Source organism: Dermacentor albipictus, unplaced genomic scaffold, assembly GCF_038994185.2.
Source record: "Dermacentor albipictus isolate Rhodes 1998 colony unplaced genomic scaffold, USDA_Dalb.pri_finalv2 scaffold_33, whole genome shotgun sequence".
Taxonomy (NCBI): Eukaryota; Metazoa; Arthropoda; class Arachnida; order Ixodida; family Ixodidae; genus Dermacentor; species Dermacentor albipictus.
This window is the reverse complement of record NW_027225587.1, coordinates 1,924,534-1,943,057: the sequence shown is the minus strand read 5'-3', so window position 1 is coordinate 1,943,057 and position 18,524 is coordinate 1,924,534. Positions and strand designations below refer to the sequence as shown.

At 46.4% G+C, this 18,524-nt stretch overlaps 1 protein-coding gene across 1 annotated transcript in view; it reads left to right on the top strand.

Moving 5' to 3' along the window:
- The window catches only part of LOC139052760 (mitochondrial amidoxime reducing component 2-like), a 56,865-nt gene extending 39,200 nt beyond the window's left edge, over positions 1-17,665 (top strand). The window contains exons 4-8 of the mRNA XM_070529839.1: positions 2,495-2,642; positions 3,751-3,897; positions 3,971-4,032; positions 15,200-15,271; positions 15,339-17,665. Coding sequence (XP_070385940.1) covers positions 2,495-2,642; positions 3,751-3,897; positions 3,971-4,032; positions 15,200-15,271; positions 15,339-15,483 — 574 coding nt within the window. The 3' untranslated portion in view covers positions 15,484-17,665. The remainder of the gene's footprint in view (positions 1-2,494; positions 2,643-3,750; positions 3,898-3,970; positions 4,033-15,199; positions 15,272-15,338) is intronic.
- Positions 17,666-18,524: the final 859 nt, after the last annotated feature.

The window sequence follows — 18,524 nt, the reverse complement described above, 5'->3', positions numbered from 1 at the left end:
ATCAGCATTGTCACGTGTTTTCAAGCACAACCTGTTCCATGTCACATGCAAACATTGTCAAGAAGAGGGCTATCGGCCAGCTGCATCTGGGGCCTGTGCAGCCAATTAACTGCGGGTAGGTTGAAATCGCCTGCCATGATAATTTTCCGGGGTTTCAGCACAGTCATATAGTCATGCAGCAAGGACAAGAACTCGGGAGGGGGATGATGGTGACCTATAAACCGCACATACCACAACTACATTACCCCAACAATTAACTTTCAAAAACAGACTCTCATGGTTTTCGATCTGAGGAAGTATTTCTGCGGAAAACATGCTCTTTAGAATAATCGCAATACCTCCTCCCCTCGATCCACGGTCCCGACGGAAAATCTTATGTGATGGTGATACCAGTATTTCGTTGCTATAACACCATCATGCAGCCAGGTTTCTGTGACAATTGCAATATGGGGGTCGTATCTGAAGAGGCATTCAAGTTGTTCTGCCTTATTTATTATACTTCTGGCATTGAAATTTAGCACTTGCAGGGTTTTAGAAATGGTGCACGTGTTCTGTCACGCATTACTAGAAGTTTTGTTTTCGCGGCTCACGACAACTCGTTGAGCTATACTGTCATCCCAAGCATAAACGCAGCCATCAAATTTCACTTTGTCATTGATAAGAAAAGCACGTTTTCCATTGTCGACATCCTGTTTGACAGTTTCCCAAAGAAGTTTTCGTTTTCTCAGTTTCTTTCTGTAATCATTCTGGATATATACCACTACCCTTAAGCTTACGCACGTTGCGAAAAACGGCCTCTTTTTCCAAAAAGTCGTGGAAATATACGATAACTGGTCTTTTTCCTGGCTGTCTTCCAAGACTATGAATACGCGCGATAGATTTGCATGATTGCTGCAGTTTTTTTTAAAAGATGTCATCAATGACTGATTTTCGTAACGTTTTATCATCTTCATCGCCTTGCTCTTTGACGCCAAAAACAACTAAGTTTGATCGGCGACTGCGGTCTTCAGGGTCAGCTATTTTTTCGTTCTGTATCATAACTACTTGATCTAAAGACCGAATTTTGTCTTCTAGTGTTTAAATTTGGAAGGTTTTTTGGCTAATTTCTAGCAGAAGCTTATTGATTGCATTCAATCGTGTATTAAGAGTGGCGACAGCTTGTTCATTCGATGTAAGACACTTCCGAATACCAGTTAGCTCAGTTAATATGCTTGCTTGCCCTAACTGAAGGCTCTCGAACGTTTGTTCAACTGTGGGGCCTGGGTTTTCTTCAATGTCTCCACAGACAAGCAATTTACACACACAGAAACAGTCGTAAGCAATTGACAAGCATGTCCATGGGCACGGTAAAACCACCAATGTAATATCATTACTGCGGAATGTAGAAACAGACAAACTAACCTGGGGAAGGAACATAAATCGTTTGATGAGCAGCATGATCCCTTCGGTTTTGCCGTGCCCACTGACGAAGAAAAGGTGCGGACTGTCTTTTATATCCCAATCCGATGTGGTCACAGGCGGTGATTTGGCGTGCGCAGTATGGAACATGTGCACATGTAGGTCGGCGGATGATAGGAAGTGAGGAGAAGGGGAGTGGCTGTCGTCCACGTCACACACTGGGAGCACTGTCGACAAATTTGCTGTAGTCGATGAAACGGCGCTGACAAACAGCAAAACCTGGGGAAGGAACATAAATCGTTTGGTGAGCGGCATGATCCCTTCGGTTTCGCCGCGCCCACTGTAGAAATAAGGTAAAGGGAAATGAATTTGGGCGAAAATACAACCTGACGAATCGTCTTTAGCATTACGTGTGTGAAGCTCTACCACTTGAGCAACAGCAACTGTTCTCCAATCTAATGTGAAAGGTATTTGCTTATGTACAAGACCTGACCCTGGGAGTGTTAGCTAATGCCCCTCATCGCTGTGCTGCTAGATATAGAAAATTAATTTCGCATCCCAATGACTTTGTTGTAAGGAGGGTTTATTAAAGTTTAGCTTTGTTAGTGAACCCTCCCAGGCTTTTCCTATTGTGGCTACTGGCTGGCTGGGTGGGTGCTGCTGCTGTTCTGCCAAATAACGCACCCCCCCCCCCCCCAGAAAAAGTTGAATTGTTAAAATAATGCGTAAGGAATGCAAACCAATATAAGAAGTCTCATTACATAGCATGCGTGCATGAGTGCACATGCTTTAGTTTCCTTTACACCAGTGACTCGGGAATGAAATGGGCAAATTTATGGCATTTTATAAGCTACTTCATGCACGCTTTGCTTCACATATATTCCAAAATGTGCATTGGACCTACATCATTTTTGTACTTAGCGGAGAGTATTGCTCTTAAGCACATTTCAGAGCATGACTTTGGCAGTTCTGAAGCTGCGCTTCCAAACTTGCTCGTGAATTTTCACTCTGGTACCTTTCTTTCTATTCAAGCGTATTCTAGGCCGTCTGTTTTACTTTACCCGGTAGCTAATCCATGTGAATGGTTTCCTTTTAGGGTCAGAAAAAACAGTTACAAGGCTGTGGAAGTGTCGGAAGAAGCTTCCCGGTGGTTCAGGAACTTCCTCAATTGTGACAGCATTCGACTCGTCAGAATTGTTTTGGACAAGGAGACCATTGATCGAGGAAGAGATGGTAGTGCTTCGGTAAAGTATTTATTTATGCTGGTATGACAAGAAAAAAAGTAGAATCATGCAAAAATCCTGCATTTTGTTGCACCTTGCTATGTTAGGTAGAGTGACTGCAAAAACCACACTTATTTAAAAAATATTTGCTAATACCTTTTTTATGTAGCATTTAATGTCCCGAAACTAGGGGGCACAATGAGTCACAATAGATGTTATAGTGGAGGGCTCCATGTTAATTTAGACCATCTGTAGTTCCTTAAGATGCACACAATTCAAATTACAGAAGTGTTTTGGCATTTTTCCCTTTGTCAAAATGCGGCCGCTGCAGTCGGGAATCCAACCCACGACCTTGTGCTCAGCAGCAAAATGCACTGTGTGGGTACCACACTTTCAGATGTGCTTGCTGTTCATCCTCCATGTCCTTGAGGGACACCTTCATAATTGGACACCTTTCCAGGTTTTCCTACAGTGCATTAAAGGGACACTAAAGTGCACCACCAAATATGTTTATGGGGATCAAATGTGTGTTCAAGGCTCTGTTTGCAATTATTTGACAGAAAGGTTCGTTACTAGTGGAGGAAATGAAGGCCAAATGTTCCCTTTCTGAATTTCGTGCTTAAACAGCACCACAGATATGTTGTTGTGGCATCATGGATTTCAATTTATTTTGCCTGTTAGAGTAATTTGGATAGAATGAGCGGTGCTTCTAGCCCAAAGCTCTGCTGCTTTGGCACAATTTTTTGGGTAGTTGCTATAAAATATGATGTACTTAATTACTTGTGCTCTCATTGAATTGAGGCATCACACCGTGGGTTGACCATTAAAGAAAAAAATAACTTTGTGTCAGTATTGCTCTATTAAGCTGTTATAATGATACTCGAATATACTACACTTTTTCTTCACTTGATGTTAAGCTTTTGCTGCACTTTTTCTTCAGCTGATGTTAAGCTGTTGCCGTAGCAGTTACCATTGCTCCTTGCACATACTTGGAGCTCTTTGCGATACTTTCTATCATGTTAGGCACTTAACTGGTCATTGTTGCATCAGTTTCAACTTTGCGTCATTTGAGTCTCCTTCTTCCTGAGCAGTAATTTTTTAGCAGAAATTTTTATTGTCTTGATTTCAGGTTGCCTTCCAAGATAAGTCGTCATTTCAAGTCCTCTCAAAGGCATCACTGGATGAGCTAGTATCGAGGCTGCCTCCAGGTAGCAACATCAGGCAGCGCAATTTTCGGCCCTCACTCTTTGTTGAAGGCTGTAAAGCCCATTCAGAGGTAATTGTGAAGTCAAGGGCTAGGGTGTTTGCCACCACACGACAAATGGCCCTCTCGTTTTGCCTCTTTGTAGGACCACTGGTTGCGCTACAGGATTGGAGAGGCAGAGATGGCTTTCTTGGAGCGCACAAGAAGGTAATGCACTGTTTCTGGAAAAAAAGACATTGGAAACTTCAACTGCACCGCCAAAATGATGAATTAGCTCAGATGTGAAGTAGACTCTTTTTATGTGAGGCGGTTCATATAATTGCGAGCATACCTTGTTGTGCACTTGTTTCCATTAATTGGGTATCTTCCACAAAAATGTTTGCCGAGTGGGAGCAGCTCTGAAGAAAACCTGCATAACAAAACAGTAGACTGCATTATGGATTTACGCATCTGGAGTGTAGAGACCTCAAGCATTTTCCAAGGTATGAAGCCTGCCTTCAGGTTTTACAAGAAAGCTTGTGGCACTGTCATTCAGCATGTAGGCCAGACAGCCATGTCAGCTTCATTGTTTTGAACATGGTGCGCCACACTTGCAACTGATCACGAACACGATGCTGAAATGACTGACTGAATAAACTTTATTGAAACCAGCAAGAGATGGTGGCTGGGCCTAGGCCTCCCACGTGGGGACGTCGAGGTGTTGCCTCTTCGCCGCCTCGCAGGCCTGCTGGGTCGCCCAGAGTTGGTCGTCAAGGTTGGGGCTACGCAGGGCAGCGTGCCATCTCGACGAGAGGGTCGTGGGGTTAGTGTCGGGGTATTGGTGTGTACAGTCCCAAAGCATGTGTGGAAGTGTGGCTGGCCGTGTCTTGCAGATATGGCACGTGGGATTGAGGTAAATGTCTGGGTAGATCTTGTTGTAAAGTTGTAACGAGGGGTAAGTATTGGTTTGTAGCAAGCGGAAAGTTGTAGCCTGCGCTTGGGATAGTTTGTTGTGTGGGCCGGGGAAGGTTCTACGCTCTAAGTAGAAGGACTTCACAAGATCATTGTAGCGTGTCAGGCGATCCCTACCGGTGGGGGCAGCCTCCCCTTCTCCCGCGTGGTTAACTAGGCCTCGCGCTAGGGAGTGGGTAACCTCGTTGAGGTTGGGGAGGTGCGGGTGGACGGTGCCTACATGAGCCGGGAACCAGACGAGTGTAACCTGATGGTCGGTTGAGCGGGGCACTTGTTGCAAGATGCGCAAGGCTTGGTGTGAAATACGGCCGTTGATATAGTTGATAACGGCGGAGCAGGAGTCAGAGACGATGGTATGGCATGTTGGTTCTAGTGTGGCTAGCGCGATGGCCACTTCTTCAGCTTCCTCAGCGTGTGGGGTTACTAGGCTGATAGCATGGTGGAGAGAGCCTTCACGCGTGGTGACAGCTGCAAAGCGGGTACCGTGGGGATACTCGGCGGCGTTGACGAAACTCGCACTGTCGTGCCGAGTAAGGGATTTGGTGAGAACCGTGGCACGTGCTGTGCGACGTGCGTGGTTGTATTCGGGGTGCATATTTCTGGGGATAGGATCGGCGTGAATCCAAGCTCGTATGGTGGAGGGGATCTGGTGCTTATGGCCGTGTTGATGGTGGTAGGTGATACCGTGCGAGGTGAGGATATGGCGACCCGTCGCTGTGAGAGTGAGTCTCTCCAGCTGAGAGCGACGTTGGGCCTCGATGAGCTTGTCCAGTGTGTTGTGGATGCCTAGTTGAAGGAGGAGGTCAGTGCTGGTGCAACTGGGGAGGCCGAGGGCTTGTTTATAGACACCGCGTATAAGTATGTTGATCTTGGTGTGTTCAGCCTTGTACCTGTTTAGATACGCAGCAACGTAGGTGATGTGGCAAATTACGAATGACTGGATTAATCGGAGCAGATTCTCCTCTTTCATACCCCCACGGCGGTTGGAGACCTGCTTCAAAAGTCTCATGGTGTTGGCTGTATTCATCGTGATTTTGGCGAGGGCCATGCCATTCGCTTCGTTCGCCTCTATGAGCAAGCCGAGCACACGGATATTGGTGACTAGGGGTATGGGGCTCCCATCCATGAGATGAAGCGCGATGTCTTCGTAATGGCGTTTAGCGGTGGAGTATTTCGGACGGCGGCCACGGAGAGTAGGCCTGTAGAGAAGGAGTTCGGACTTCGCAGGGGAACAGCGAAGCCCCGTGCCTTGGATATAGGTCTCGACTGTTTCAATGGCGGATTGTAGTGCCGTTTCTATTTCGCCGTCACTGCCTTTGTGGGCCCAGATGGTTATATCGTCAGCGTATATGGTGTGGGTGACACCGTCCACTTGCTGCAACTCCTTGGCAAGATCGATCGTGACAAGATTAAAAAGCATTGGGGAGATAACGGAGCCCTGGGGAGTTCTTGCGCTGCCCAAAGTCTGGGCGTCGGAGCGGAGATCCCCCACCGAAAGGAAGGCCGTGCAATTAGACGGAAAGTCTCTGACGTAATTATAAGCGCGCGCACCGAGATTAAGGCGTGAGATGCGGTCAAGAATGGTGGAATGGGCTATGCTGTCAAATGCTTTTTCGAGGTCGAGGCCGAGTATAGCTTTAGTAGTACGTGTTCTATCTTCTAGTATATGGTGCTTAAGTTGTAGCATGACGTCTTGGGTCGACAGGTGGGCCCGGAAGCCAATGACAGAGTGAGGATACGCTGCAGTGTCTTCCAGATGGGTGTTAATTCGCGTGAGGAAGGCATGCTCCATAACCTTTCCCACACATGAGGTTAGTGAGATGGGGGGAAGATGATCGAGGCTAGAAGGCTTGCCAGGTTTCGGAATAAGGATGACCTTTGCTGTTTTCCAGGCCGGCGGAATGGCACCATTACGCCAGCAGTCATTGATATAGTCTGTCAGGTGGGTGACGGAGGCATCATCCAGATTACGGAGGGCTTTGTTAGTGACCCCATCGGGCCCAGGGCCAGAACGGCTGTTTAATTTATGCAGGGCGGCTTGGATCTCAGCGACACTAAATTCTTCGTCCAGTGGGGGGTTGGGGGCCCCGGTGTAGGAGCCGTGAGATTGCACTGGGCCCACGGGAAGATACTTGTTGGTGAGGTAGTCTAATACTTGGGCACGGCCCTGTTTCTTTCTTTCCGTATAGAGAAGTTTAGTGAGGCGATCTTGTTGGGAAGAGCGGGTGGCTTGACTATCGAGGAGGTGTTTGAGAAGCTTCCAAGAAGAGGGACAATGGATCTGTCCGTCAGCAGTATTGCACAGTTCAGTCCACTGCTGACGGCTCAGAGTGAGGCAATGGGCTTCAATTTCCCTATTAAGGAGGGCTATTTTAGCGCGGAGGTGCCTGTTGAGACGTTGCCCTTTCCAGCGGGATAGGATGGATGTTTTAGCCGCGAGGAGGTGGGCCAGTCTACTGTCCATGCGCTCGACGGGGGCATCGGTGGTAATGGTGTGCGTGGCTGCATTGGTATCGGAGTGGAGATTTCGGGTCCATGCATCAATGTCCGCTGTGCGTTCTGCGTGCTGGTCAGCGGATCGATGCTTGCGAAATGCATCCCAGTCAACCCACGTGAACTCACGGGGTTTGGCAGTAACTGCAGCTATCCGAGGGAGAAGTATGGCAATGATGCAATGGCCACTACCGAGATCATGTTGTGTGTTGCTCCATTGGGCGTTGGTGACGTTCTTGGTAAATGTCAGGTCGGGGGTCGTGTCGCGGGAAGTGGAGCTACCGAGGCGTGTGGGGAACGTGGGGTCTGTAATGAAAGTGAGGCCGAGGTCTTGGGAGTCTTTGCAGAGGTTTTGAGCCGCCGTCGTCGAGTAGCCATATCCCCATACTGTGTGGGGGAGATTGAAGTCTCCACCGATGACGAGGGGGTTGGTGCCAGCTACGTTAAGGGCCTTCTTGAAGAGGGTGAGAAAACGGCTTCGAACTTTGGCAGAGGGATGGCTGTGCACTTTAAGGAGAAAAATACTTTCCTTACGTCTCCTGGTGGGGATAAGTTCAACGAGAAGGTGTTCGATGTTTCGGTCGTGGATATTGTGTTCGATGGCGGTGATTCTCTTGTGGACGAAAGTGCAGAGGCGGCGAGAAGCATGTGGCGGGATGAAAGGTTGGTAACCTGGGAGGGTGACCGAATCGATATGGGTTTCCTGAATCATGACGACGTCCGGTTGCCGGGTGACGGTACGAAGGTGTTGACGGATGACTGGCTGTTTGCGGAGATAGCCTCGGCAGTTCCACTGCCAGATAAGTGTATCTCTGTTATTGTGGGCCATGATGGGGATTGGGGGATGCCGTCAGGGGCAGTGCTGGGGTTTGGAGGGTAGGAGGAGCGGGCATGGGGAGAGCTTGTAGGTGGGTTTCAATGTTTGTGACGCACTGTGCCAGTGCGAGAACGGCGTGTTGCATGGATTTGACTGCGTTCTGGAGTGTGGTCATCATGCTTTGAAGTGCAACTAGCATGTCCTTAACCTCTGAGCGCACTTGGCCCGTGGCTTCCTCTTGGAGGGCCCGCTTTTTGGGGGCTGGTGTCAGTGGAGCATCGTGGCTAGAGGAGTGGGACGCTTCGGCAAGTGGTGTAGGAGCGGATGTCTTGGATTGTTTAAGATCGTGAACCTCTTGCGAGAGCTTGTGTATTAGGTCGCGCATAATGGCATTTTCTTTTTTGAGGTGAGCTATTTCTGCGTTATCATTGGTGTTCATGGACTGTGGAGAAGGTGTGCTGCGACCCTCTCGCGAGGCGCCCTTAAGGGCTTCTGCGAAGCTCACCTTGGTAGTAGGAGACTTGGCGGGTGGGGCAGAAGTAGATCTGGATCGGGAACGGCGCTGTCTCGAACGTGAAGGGGTCCGGGAACAATGTTGCCTCGAGCGTGATGGAGTCCGGGATCTGGAGCGGGGCCTGGAGTTCAAGGGCGGGAAGTCGCTTTCTTGAAGGGTGGCTTGCATTGCAGCTCGGCGTTCCCCAATGCGCTTGCGAATAACGTATGGTGTCTTGTAGCGAGCCGTACACGATTTGTCCGCTGTAAGATGAGGGCCGCTGCACAGTGAGCATTTGGGGTTACAAGTGTGATCGGGAGGTGGGTTGCGGACTCCGCAACCTCTGCAGATCTTGTTATTGGGAAAAGGGCAGACATCCATCCGGTGTCCGAGGCGGCCGCATTGGTAGCAAATTTCTATTTGCTTGCGGAATAATGAGCATGGGATTAAGGTAGCTCCGTAACGGACCAGATATGGCACGTCGGGGCCACTGAAGGCGATAACAACGGTGGTTGTCGTTCCAATTCGTTTTGCGGCTAGTGCGAGGGGGTTGCGAGTATTGACGATATTGGCGTTGACTTGCTGTGGGGTATCGGAGAGGGGGATTCCGCGGATGACTCCCTTCGTGGTGTCCTTGGCGGCCGTCTCATACGCGTTAACATCGTGCGTTACCCCATTGACTTGAATGGATTTTATGCAGACATACCTGTTGGCGTTCTGCAGACTTGGCATACTAACAGCGACAATGGTTTGTTGGGTGTTGGGGCACACCGTGTCTTGTTGAATGTCAGCTGGGCTGAGCTGTGCGGCTTGGAGAACGGCTGTAGTCACGGTAGGACTACCAATTTTGGCGATGTTGAGGGCTCCCTTGGGGCGAATGACAAACTTGATTTGGTTGGAAGGTAGCGGAGGCATGCGTCCAGCCTTGAGAACTTGTGCTTTGACTGGTGGCCTGGTCTTGGAATGAGAACGAGTGCTTGAGGTTTGTGTGGAGACAGTTTGGGGTGAAGAGTCGTCCCTCAGCTTCACCGGTTGGCGAAGGCGAGTTGTTCGCCAGCCCGTCTCGGCGGCCACTTCGAGGTCCATGCTCGTTGCTGGGGCAGAGAAACTTGATCGGTGATACGGAGCTCGCTCGAATGCGCGTCGCGCATCTGGCGCCTGACGTGCACGCGCGGGGGCGGCGTAGGCGATTCACAAAAACGTTCGCAGCACAGGAAAATGTCCGTAGCACAGGAAAATGTCCGTAGCACAGGGAAATGGAGTATGGAGTAGGGAAATGTGCTTGAAATTTTTTTGTCGCTTCCTTTTTGGCCGGCATATGGGTGCCATTCATTAAAAGTACACTTTAGATGTACAGTGTACTACAGATGTGCAAACGCATCGTGGCCTCCTTTTTACATACTTCAGGGACTTGCCACCAAGTCTAGAAAAAGAAAAGTGCACAATGAATAACTCCACGTAAACAACTGCATTGAGCATTTCCGGAAATTCCCTGCAACCCTCATGAATATAACTTGTGCCTTAAAATGAGCATTTAGCATATTACTTGGTTGAGTCTAACTATCTAAATTTACTACAAAAATTACCGTTTCCCCATACAAGAAAGTGGATGGGGAAACGGCGCTGCAGTAGCTCAATTGGTTAGAGCAGCACAAGTGTAATGCGAAGATGTGGGATCATTCCCTACCTGTGGCAAGTTGTTTTTTCATCCACTTTCATTGCCATTAATTTCCCATTTCTTTAATTCAGTTGGTAAGTACAAGTAATCTCCCCTATGTTGTCCTTGGTGTCTTCGCTCGTTGGTTTCTCGTGATACGATTAATAAGAATGACTGAGTAGCTTGAAAAACCTGCTAGCAATATGCAGTTTGGCTGATCTGTCAACAGTGCACCATGTCTATGTTAAAGTTTGGTTTTAGTTGCATAGAACACCCTGTATGGGACTAAAGGAGATTAAAAGTGCTACAGGCCTAGAAACTGTTTACCCTTTCAATGCCCGGTTCTTTCAGAAGTGATGTACCCTCAGGCATCAATATTTTTTCTTGGATATTATAAGACAAACACAACAGTTTATTTTTGGTTATGCAGTAGGGAAAGAATGACGTGGATAATGGCAAATAGTCTCTTGAGATAGTCCTCACATTCCTATATGACGAAAGGAATAAAAACCCACAGCATAAAATAAAAACTGCAGAAGACTGAAAAGCACTATTGTTTTTAGTACTTTTTCATGGTGTTGGGGTCAGACTCTGATGCAGTTGAAGTGTCTTCGGATGCCAAGCTGTCATCTGAGTTTGAGCTTGGCTCACATTCGGAGTCTGAAGAGTCGCTGCTCCAATCAACAGTTGAAGGTGCTGCGCAAGCAGCCATCTTAAAACAATTGTGTGGTCCTTTTAAAAAGAGGAGCGCTTTCATTTATTCGAACTTGACCAGACAAACCAAAGAGAGCAACAAGTGTAAGAGATACAACAGAGGGCAGAGCTTCCTGGAGAAAGCTTACCAACAAAAGGAGCACCCTCGTCGCTGAAAAGGTGTGCTGTAGTGATAATAGTAGGAGACTAAAGAAAAAAAAAAACTTCTATAAACATAGTACAGGTGGCAGGCGCATGCAAGAGTGGTGGCCTTGTGCTATGGTGCCAATATATGAATGGAGAATCGCCACCGTAGCGATGTACAAAGTCTGGGGGCCAGCGCTCCCATCTTCAGACATGTGAGCTGCGCACTTTATTCTATGCATATTACGAAGTAAAAGAAGTCCACACTAATGAGCGTCGCTGCCTTCAGGTTAACAAGTGGAGCGGCAGAGCAGGCAGAGCTGTTCAGTGCATCGCGGCATGCGTGAGGGCTGTTGTAATGCGCGTGAGTTTGCGACTTAGTACCCCGAGAACTGTGGTCTCCGAGATGCAAAATGCCGTCGACGAATTGTGTCATGAATGGGTGCCAGCACTGCAGTAATAGCACTACTGGCATATCCTTCCACTTAGCTTGGCTTAGTCTTAAAAAAAAAAAAAAGGCAAGCCTGGCGCATGCAGCCAGCAAAAGCACAGCCTTTGAGATCAGTTTGTTACTTGGAGGGGTTGCTCACTGGGGTGTAGCTTCAAACTCCACCTATTGTTGTAAAAATAATTAAGCGCTTCAGGAAATATTAACAGCAGGAACATTGGCTTGATACACAAAATATTACTTTATTACAGTCGGCGTATAATCTTGATTGCACTCACCTATAACTGCTTCCAGCATGTTTCTTGAGCATGACTCCATCCTCAGTGCAGACCAGAGAATTCTGATAAAAAATGTTCCACAGGGTTTAATGCGTTAGCACTGTTTGATTGGACACTCACCAGTAAGCTTTCTGTTGCACTAAAAAAACGGGTACCATAAAAATTAGCTGTCAGTCCCTTTAAATAAATGGATGCAGTCCTTCTTCGTGAAGAAGCTGCACAAGTGGCCTGTGTAACTTATTGTTCATAATTACCTGTGCATACTCTGTAGTCTGTATCCCGGCACCTCCAAGCACATTCTTTTTTGTGGCCTTTGTCTTTGGACACAGCCACATCTCTCTGTAATTATTTGAAGTACCAAAAATGTAGGTTTTTCTCAAGAATTCAACCTTAATTCCAAACACTTGAGTGCATTAGAGTGGAGCCACAAACTTTGCTGTGTACTGCGCAAAAGCACACAAGTTTTTTCTAAGCAGCTTGTTGGGTGTTGGCTAGAGGGCATTGTGTGCTTAAGACAGGAGATTGTCTCGATGTAGCTGGCAGAAAATATTCTGGAGAGAAATGGAACACTTCCAGAGGTGTTTTGTACGATGTTCATAGGAGAGCAGACACAGTGGACCTTGGAAAGCTTTAAAATGGTGTTCATTTGTGCTGGTCATGATTACTTTACACATGTCAGGGGAAAGCATGGCAGAAATGGTGTTAACAATAACCAGAAAAAAGAATGTCATACAGTCGAACCCACTTATAACGATACCGGTTTTAACAATATATAGGTTATAACAATGAGAAGCTGCTGCACCATCAACTTTTGTATGTTTTCTATGGTGAAATAACCTGCTTACTACAATGCTCCCATGCTGCATTATCGGTTATAATGATGAAGTCTGGCTGTTAGGTGTCCGTGCCAAAAGGTAATGGAATGCAAAATCCTTGAGAAGAGAAATTAAAGCCGTCGCACCCTCACCGGCTGCTCCAACGGCTGCTGTATTGTCATACTGCATAACCTGTTTTCCAGCCTTCTCTGCATCGCCGCCCTCGTGCACCTCTCTCCAGTCGCCCTTTGCCCCTCCGAACATGAGTGGGCTGTGCCCGTAGCTCTATGCCGCGCGCCAACCTCCGAAACACGAATGGGCCACGTCAACTGTGTTGACAGTGCTGCTCCCAGATTGCTCGCTGGCCCCTCATGCTGCGTAGTTCTGCCAATGGATTAAGTCGCTTGTGCTCGTCTTTGTTGGTTGCGCTGAAGTTGTTCCTGGCCACATGGTTTCTCCACCTCATTTGACTTGCCGCCAAAACAGAAGGTACCTTATCTGCCCACTGATCATCGGCAGTGCACAATATTGCCAGTGAAAAGAAAGGGCACTGCTATAGATTTGGAAACGAAGTGCAGTATTGTGAAGGACTACAAATAAAGTAAAAAAGTATGCAACTTGGTGAAGGAGTACGGACTGTCGCAACCGACAGTGTTGACAATCATCCACTTGGCAGAGAAGTTGGGCAAAGAAAACTGGTCAGCAGACAACGGGCGCAAATGTGTTCGAGGTGCTTATAGGGAGGTGGAAGAGTGGTTCCTTGATGCTCGTGCCATGAACTTGCCCATCACCGGGCCAATTCTGGCCACAAAGGCGAAGCAGTTTGCCCTACTCATAAAAAATCTGGACTTCCAGCCAGGTGGCAGCTGGGCACAACGCTTCAAGGAGAGGCACGGCATTGTTTACAAAGCCGTCATCAGCGAGGGAGCTTCGCTTGACATGGAGGGGAAGCAGAAGTGGGTGGAGGAAATGCTGCCCCGCATCCTTGACAACTGCTTTGACACAGACATATATAATGGCGACGAAACAGGACTGTTTTGCGAGATGCTGCCATCCAAGACGCATGCACTCAGAGGAGACACGTGTAAGGGCAGTAAAAACAGCAAGCTGTGTCTCGCTGTATTTTTTGCGTGCCAAGATGGGCGGGAGAGACAGGTGCCCCACACTTGTCATTAAGAATTGAAAAAATCCCCACTTCTTCCGCGGTGCTGCCAGGATACCTGTACACTACTGTCACAACCGCATGGCATGGATGACACGAGAACTTTTTTGCGAGTGGCTCTTCGAGTTTGATCACCATATCGAGCATTCTAAGAGGTAGATAGTGCTCATCCTAAATAATTGTGGTACCCACCACTCCATGCCTACACTGTACACTGTACAATGTACACCCTTTGCGTCTATCTTTCCACAAAACAATAATCATCATCTGTCTTGCTTGCATTCCCTTTCTTGAAAACGCTGCACTCGCTACTTCCCTGTCAAGAATGCTCCGACATGCTGATAATGCGCATGCCGTTTGTGACTTGGAAATACCGAGCTCGCAGCATTAAAGAAATCAAATGCGGACAAGGCAGATGGCAATTATTGTTGTGTTGCAAGAGACTTCCCAAAAAGTGTAATTTTGTTTAAGGGTGTAAGCTCTCAAGGGTGGAAATTTTTTTCCTGCTGCCGAATACAACGGATGTCGGCAAGCTTCACGGAAAGCAAGTAAGGCTGATGGACATAGGGTTTTCTCATGCAAGCCAGTGAGAAGTACGTGGCGAGATGCTTGTGGCGATTTCTCCCAGTGTGTTTTTTCTGGATTTCTCAAGCTGAGGGGCTGCCACGCCAACCTTCTCACACTTCTTAATAAGCCCTTTTGGGGCCACCAACGCGATGCCTCAGCGGAGCTCGCATGTCACTTGCCGCCCGTGATCTCTCTTTGCAGTTGTTATATAGCATTACCATTCTTGAACGCCGACAGCCATGGCTTGTTACATGCAATTGGAGTGTGCAGGAAACAGGGTTAAACAGTTAAATGAGTCAACACGATCAGCAGCTGGGTGGAGGAAAGTGGTGGGGAGGGGCACTGGTCTCCCCGCCATTATATAGCTCTGCCATCCCCCTATTTTGCTTTTTTTTAGGTGCAATCTGGTTATAACAGTTATCGGTTATAACCATAACAGTTTCGTGGCACTTGCATATTCTTATAAGTGGGTTCAACTTAAACCTTGTTTCTTTAATTGACTTGAGCAAAAGGTGTTGGTACCAAGTGACAGCTTGCCCATAATTAGGGTTGTAATAAGTGGGTGTGACTGTAAAGGAGTATGACGATTGAGGATATACAAATCTTGATGGCTTGTTTCCCTGTAACATTCCGTATAAGAGTTTCAATACATTTACTGCCTTGGTAACCTCAGTAGAACTGAATGAATCATCAGGGTATATGCCAATATCTGATCGGTAAACATGTCTAGCACTTGTGGTTGCCAAATAAATTATGTTTGGTGAATCACAAATCTGATAGTTTATTCTACCGTCCTGTTGCACATTCAGGTTTTTTGTGTGAAATAGCATTACTAATAATGGTGCACCATTACCAGATGTGTAATGACTACAGTTGACCAAGACACTGGTATCAAGACGGGCAAGGAACCACTTGTGACATTGAGAAAGTAAGTGCAAGAAGTGATGTGCTTTATCTAAATGTGGCCTTCATGTGACCATGGTCTCACTTTGCAGGTACAGAGTTGACAGGTCCAAGCTAGGGCTTGAAAGGTACGAGTCGCACCCATTGCTTGGCATCGGCTCAATTCACATTAAAGATGGCAGAATTGCACCTGGAGATGAGATCTGCGCTATAATAGCCCCAAATCCACTTCTGTAAGAAGAGTATACTTGTGGACCAGTTGATGATACATATTTCACTACAGTGAAGCTTGACAGACAGGACGAAGCAAGGGTGAGACAGGTGGGACAAGCGCTTGTATCATCTGTCTCGCCTTCCTTTGTCCCATCTATTGCGCTTCACTTCAAGAAGAGATGGGTACATTATGCCTGTGTTAAAGATATACTGGCAGCCAACGCAATTTTTGGTGCAGGCCGTTCACTTGTATTTGAGCTTTTCTTGACATTAACCGAATCGTTATATATGCCTTGTCTGTGTCAGGAATTCGTGCTCAACTGTGTTGTCATGGCAGTTTATCAGGTTCCCTGTAAGTAAAGTAAATAACTTTTATGTTCTGTGGTTGCTGTCAGCATTTCAATTTTATCAGCCTGGTTACCTATCACTGCATTATTATGAAGCCACACAATAAGGGTTGGCTGTAACTGAAAAACATGAGTGCATTTGGGTACCATGTAAGTGTTCAACTGATTATCAGACAGGATAGTTTGGATATTGTTACTGTGTTTGTAAGAGAGTTCCCTTGCACATTATATAAGAGACGTTTCTGTCCTCTAACTGGGCATAGTTAGGCTTTGCCAAACTTCTCCAAGCACAACCTTTGTCACTGATTTTCACATTCTTCTGTAACAAAAGTATAACTTGGCAGTTTACAAATGCTGTTATGAGAAAGATTTGTGACTGTTATCTCTGTATTCAAAGCAAGACATTCCGCTGATTTATGCACAGGTTTCTGTCAGTGCCCATTCACACTTTGGGTATGCCGATACAGTGACTGTTTTAAGTAATGGTTCACGCTGTTTGTATAACTCCTAGAATTAATATGCGAGTGTAAAATCAACACTGGTATGCATTGTGCTCAGGCAATCTGTTTGCTTATGTGCAGCCCCATGTGCTATAAACGAGATGCGATGTAGCAGCGTGTGATCAGAGGCTGGCAGCATGATGTCAAATAGGCAGCGAGTCAGGTTCGGAGGTCCAATTTGTCCTCGCGGTACTGGTAGTCGCTGCATGTAGCCATGAAGGGGCTTGCTCCAGTTGAAAATATAGTAGCCCACTGTGTTCACCGTGAGCAGTGTGATAGCTATAGAGGTTGCCTTGGTCATCAGGCCAGCTGCCGTCTGCATTATGCAATGAAGATTGTTGAAGCTGTTCCACACATGCACAATAGAGGATTTTTTTACAAAAGCTTCCTCCAGATTAAATTGCCACTGCCATAGATCATTCTGAAATTGCGACGAATTGTTTTGAAGGTACGGCTCACACAATCATTACTCGGCAGCTGTTGTGAATAACAAGAGACCTACACTGTTAAGTTCAGTCACTTTATGTTGAGACGTTTCAAGTATGGGCTCTTTCATAGTCATGTATATCAGCCATTCAAAGAATGGATGCTTTACTGTGACATAAGATTCCCCGAGGTTCAGGTGACAGTATACTAAAATTTTGGGTTGCTTTTTTGCACAAGGGTTTGATATATGGCAAGCATTTCTTTTAAACATGGTTCAATAAGTTACAGTGATAGCATGTACAAGGTGTGGATGATTTTTACCCTAACTTAAGGACAATGGTGGCTTGTATAGTCTGGCATATATTGCAGTTTTGTGCTTTTACTAGAGAATACAAGAAGAAAATAGCAATATGTGCCAGCCTACCTTTTCTGCTCCATATGTTCATGATAGCTTTATTGAGCATGTTGAGCCTATTGATACTGGTTTTATATATTGAACCACCTGACATTTACATGTACATATATTGTACTCAAGCTTATTTTGGAAATGCTTACATTGAAGGACTTACAAGATGTTGCATTTTACAAGAGCAATTTGTTGTTTACCAGGCTCTTACAGAACAATATCTTTTTTTCATTTTTTTATTGAGACCATTATGTTATTGTTCTGCATTTATGATGTAACCATTGAAGCAGGTGTTGCTGTTTGTGCTTGTTATTTCTAGAAATACTTTTGAATGCTTACCAAATGTATTTTGTGTGGTAAGTGTCAATCGTTAATACTAGAATTTGGAAACACTCGACAGTGTAATATCAATGTATGATACCAAGATGTATGAAGGCATTTATATTTTTGTCTTGATGTGTAGGGATACTACAGCACTTGTTTTATGCATTGATGTGTGTAACCAATAAAGTTTACCCCCCATTTAACCAGCATAATTATCTACTCCTTTAGCTGTCTACTAGTATTTTAGATCTCTTCTTCATACTGCATGTACTCCTTTAAACATGCCATTGCAGCACAGAGCACTCAGGAGTGCTCTGGGCTTGTTTACACTATCCACAAAACCCTCCCCGATTGCTCAGTGGCTATGGTGTTGGGCTGCTGAGCACGAGGTCGCGGGATCGAATCCCGGCCACGGCGGCTGCATTTCGATGGAGATGAAATGCGAAAACACCTGTGGTACTTAGATTTAGGTGCACATTAAAGAACCCCAGGTGGTCAAAATTTCCAGAGCCCTCCACTACAGCGTGCCTCGTAATCAGAAAGTGGTTTTGGCACGTAAAACCCCATAATTTAATTTAACTATCCACAAACATTTTAGCACAGTTCTCCTCTTGCATGCTAATTTAGCTTGGTGGATTGGAATTGTTATACAGATCAGAAAATATAGCTTTCATGTTTCTCTTTGTGGAACACATGATTGTTAAAGGGGCTTTGCAATGCACTTTAACATACTTAAATTTTCTGGTATTAAGAAACCTCACCTCATGAATTTTTTCCTACAGAAGATTTTTCCGTATGAGTGGGGCGATCAGCGATGCAATTTCATTAGGCCATGCCTGCATGGCATTCCCGTTGTTTTTGTCATTCTTGCTGGGCTTGTACATGTGTTGCTTTTCCGACATGGAGCGACTACTGTATTGCTCCGCACTAGGCTTTGAAACTGGCACGGCTTTGAAGGTTTTCCCTTCATCCCCTCTAATCTTGGAGGCCATAGTATATGGCACTGTCGTGTGGTTCACCGCAACCATATGAAACCACTGTCTTCTCGGTCATGCGATTTTT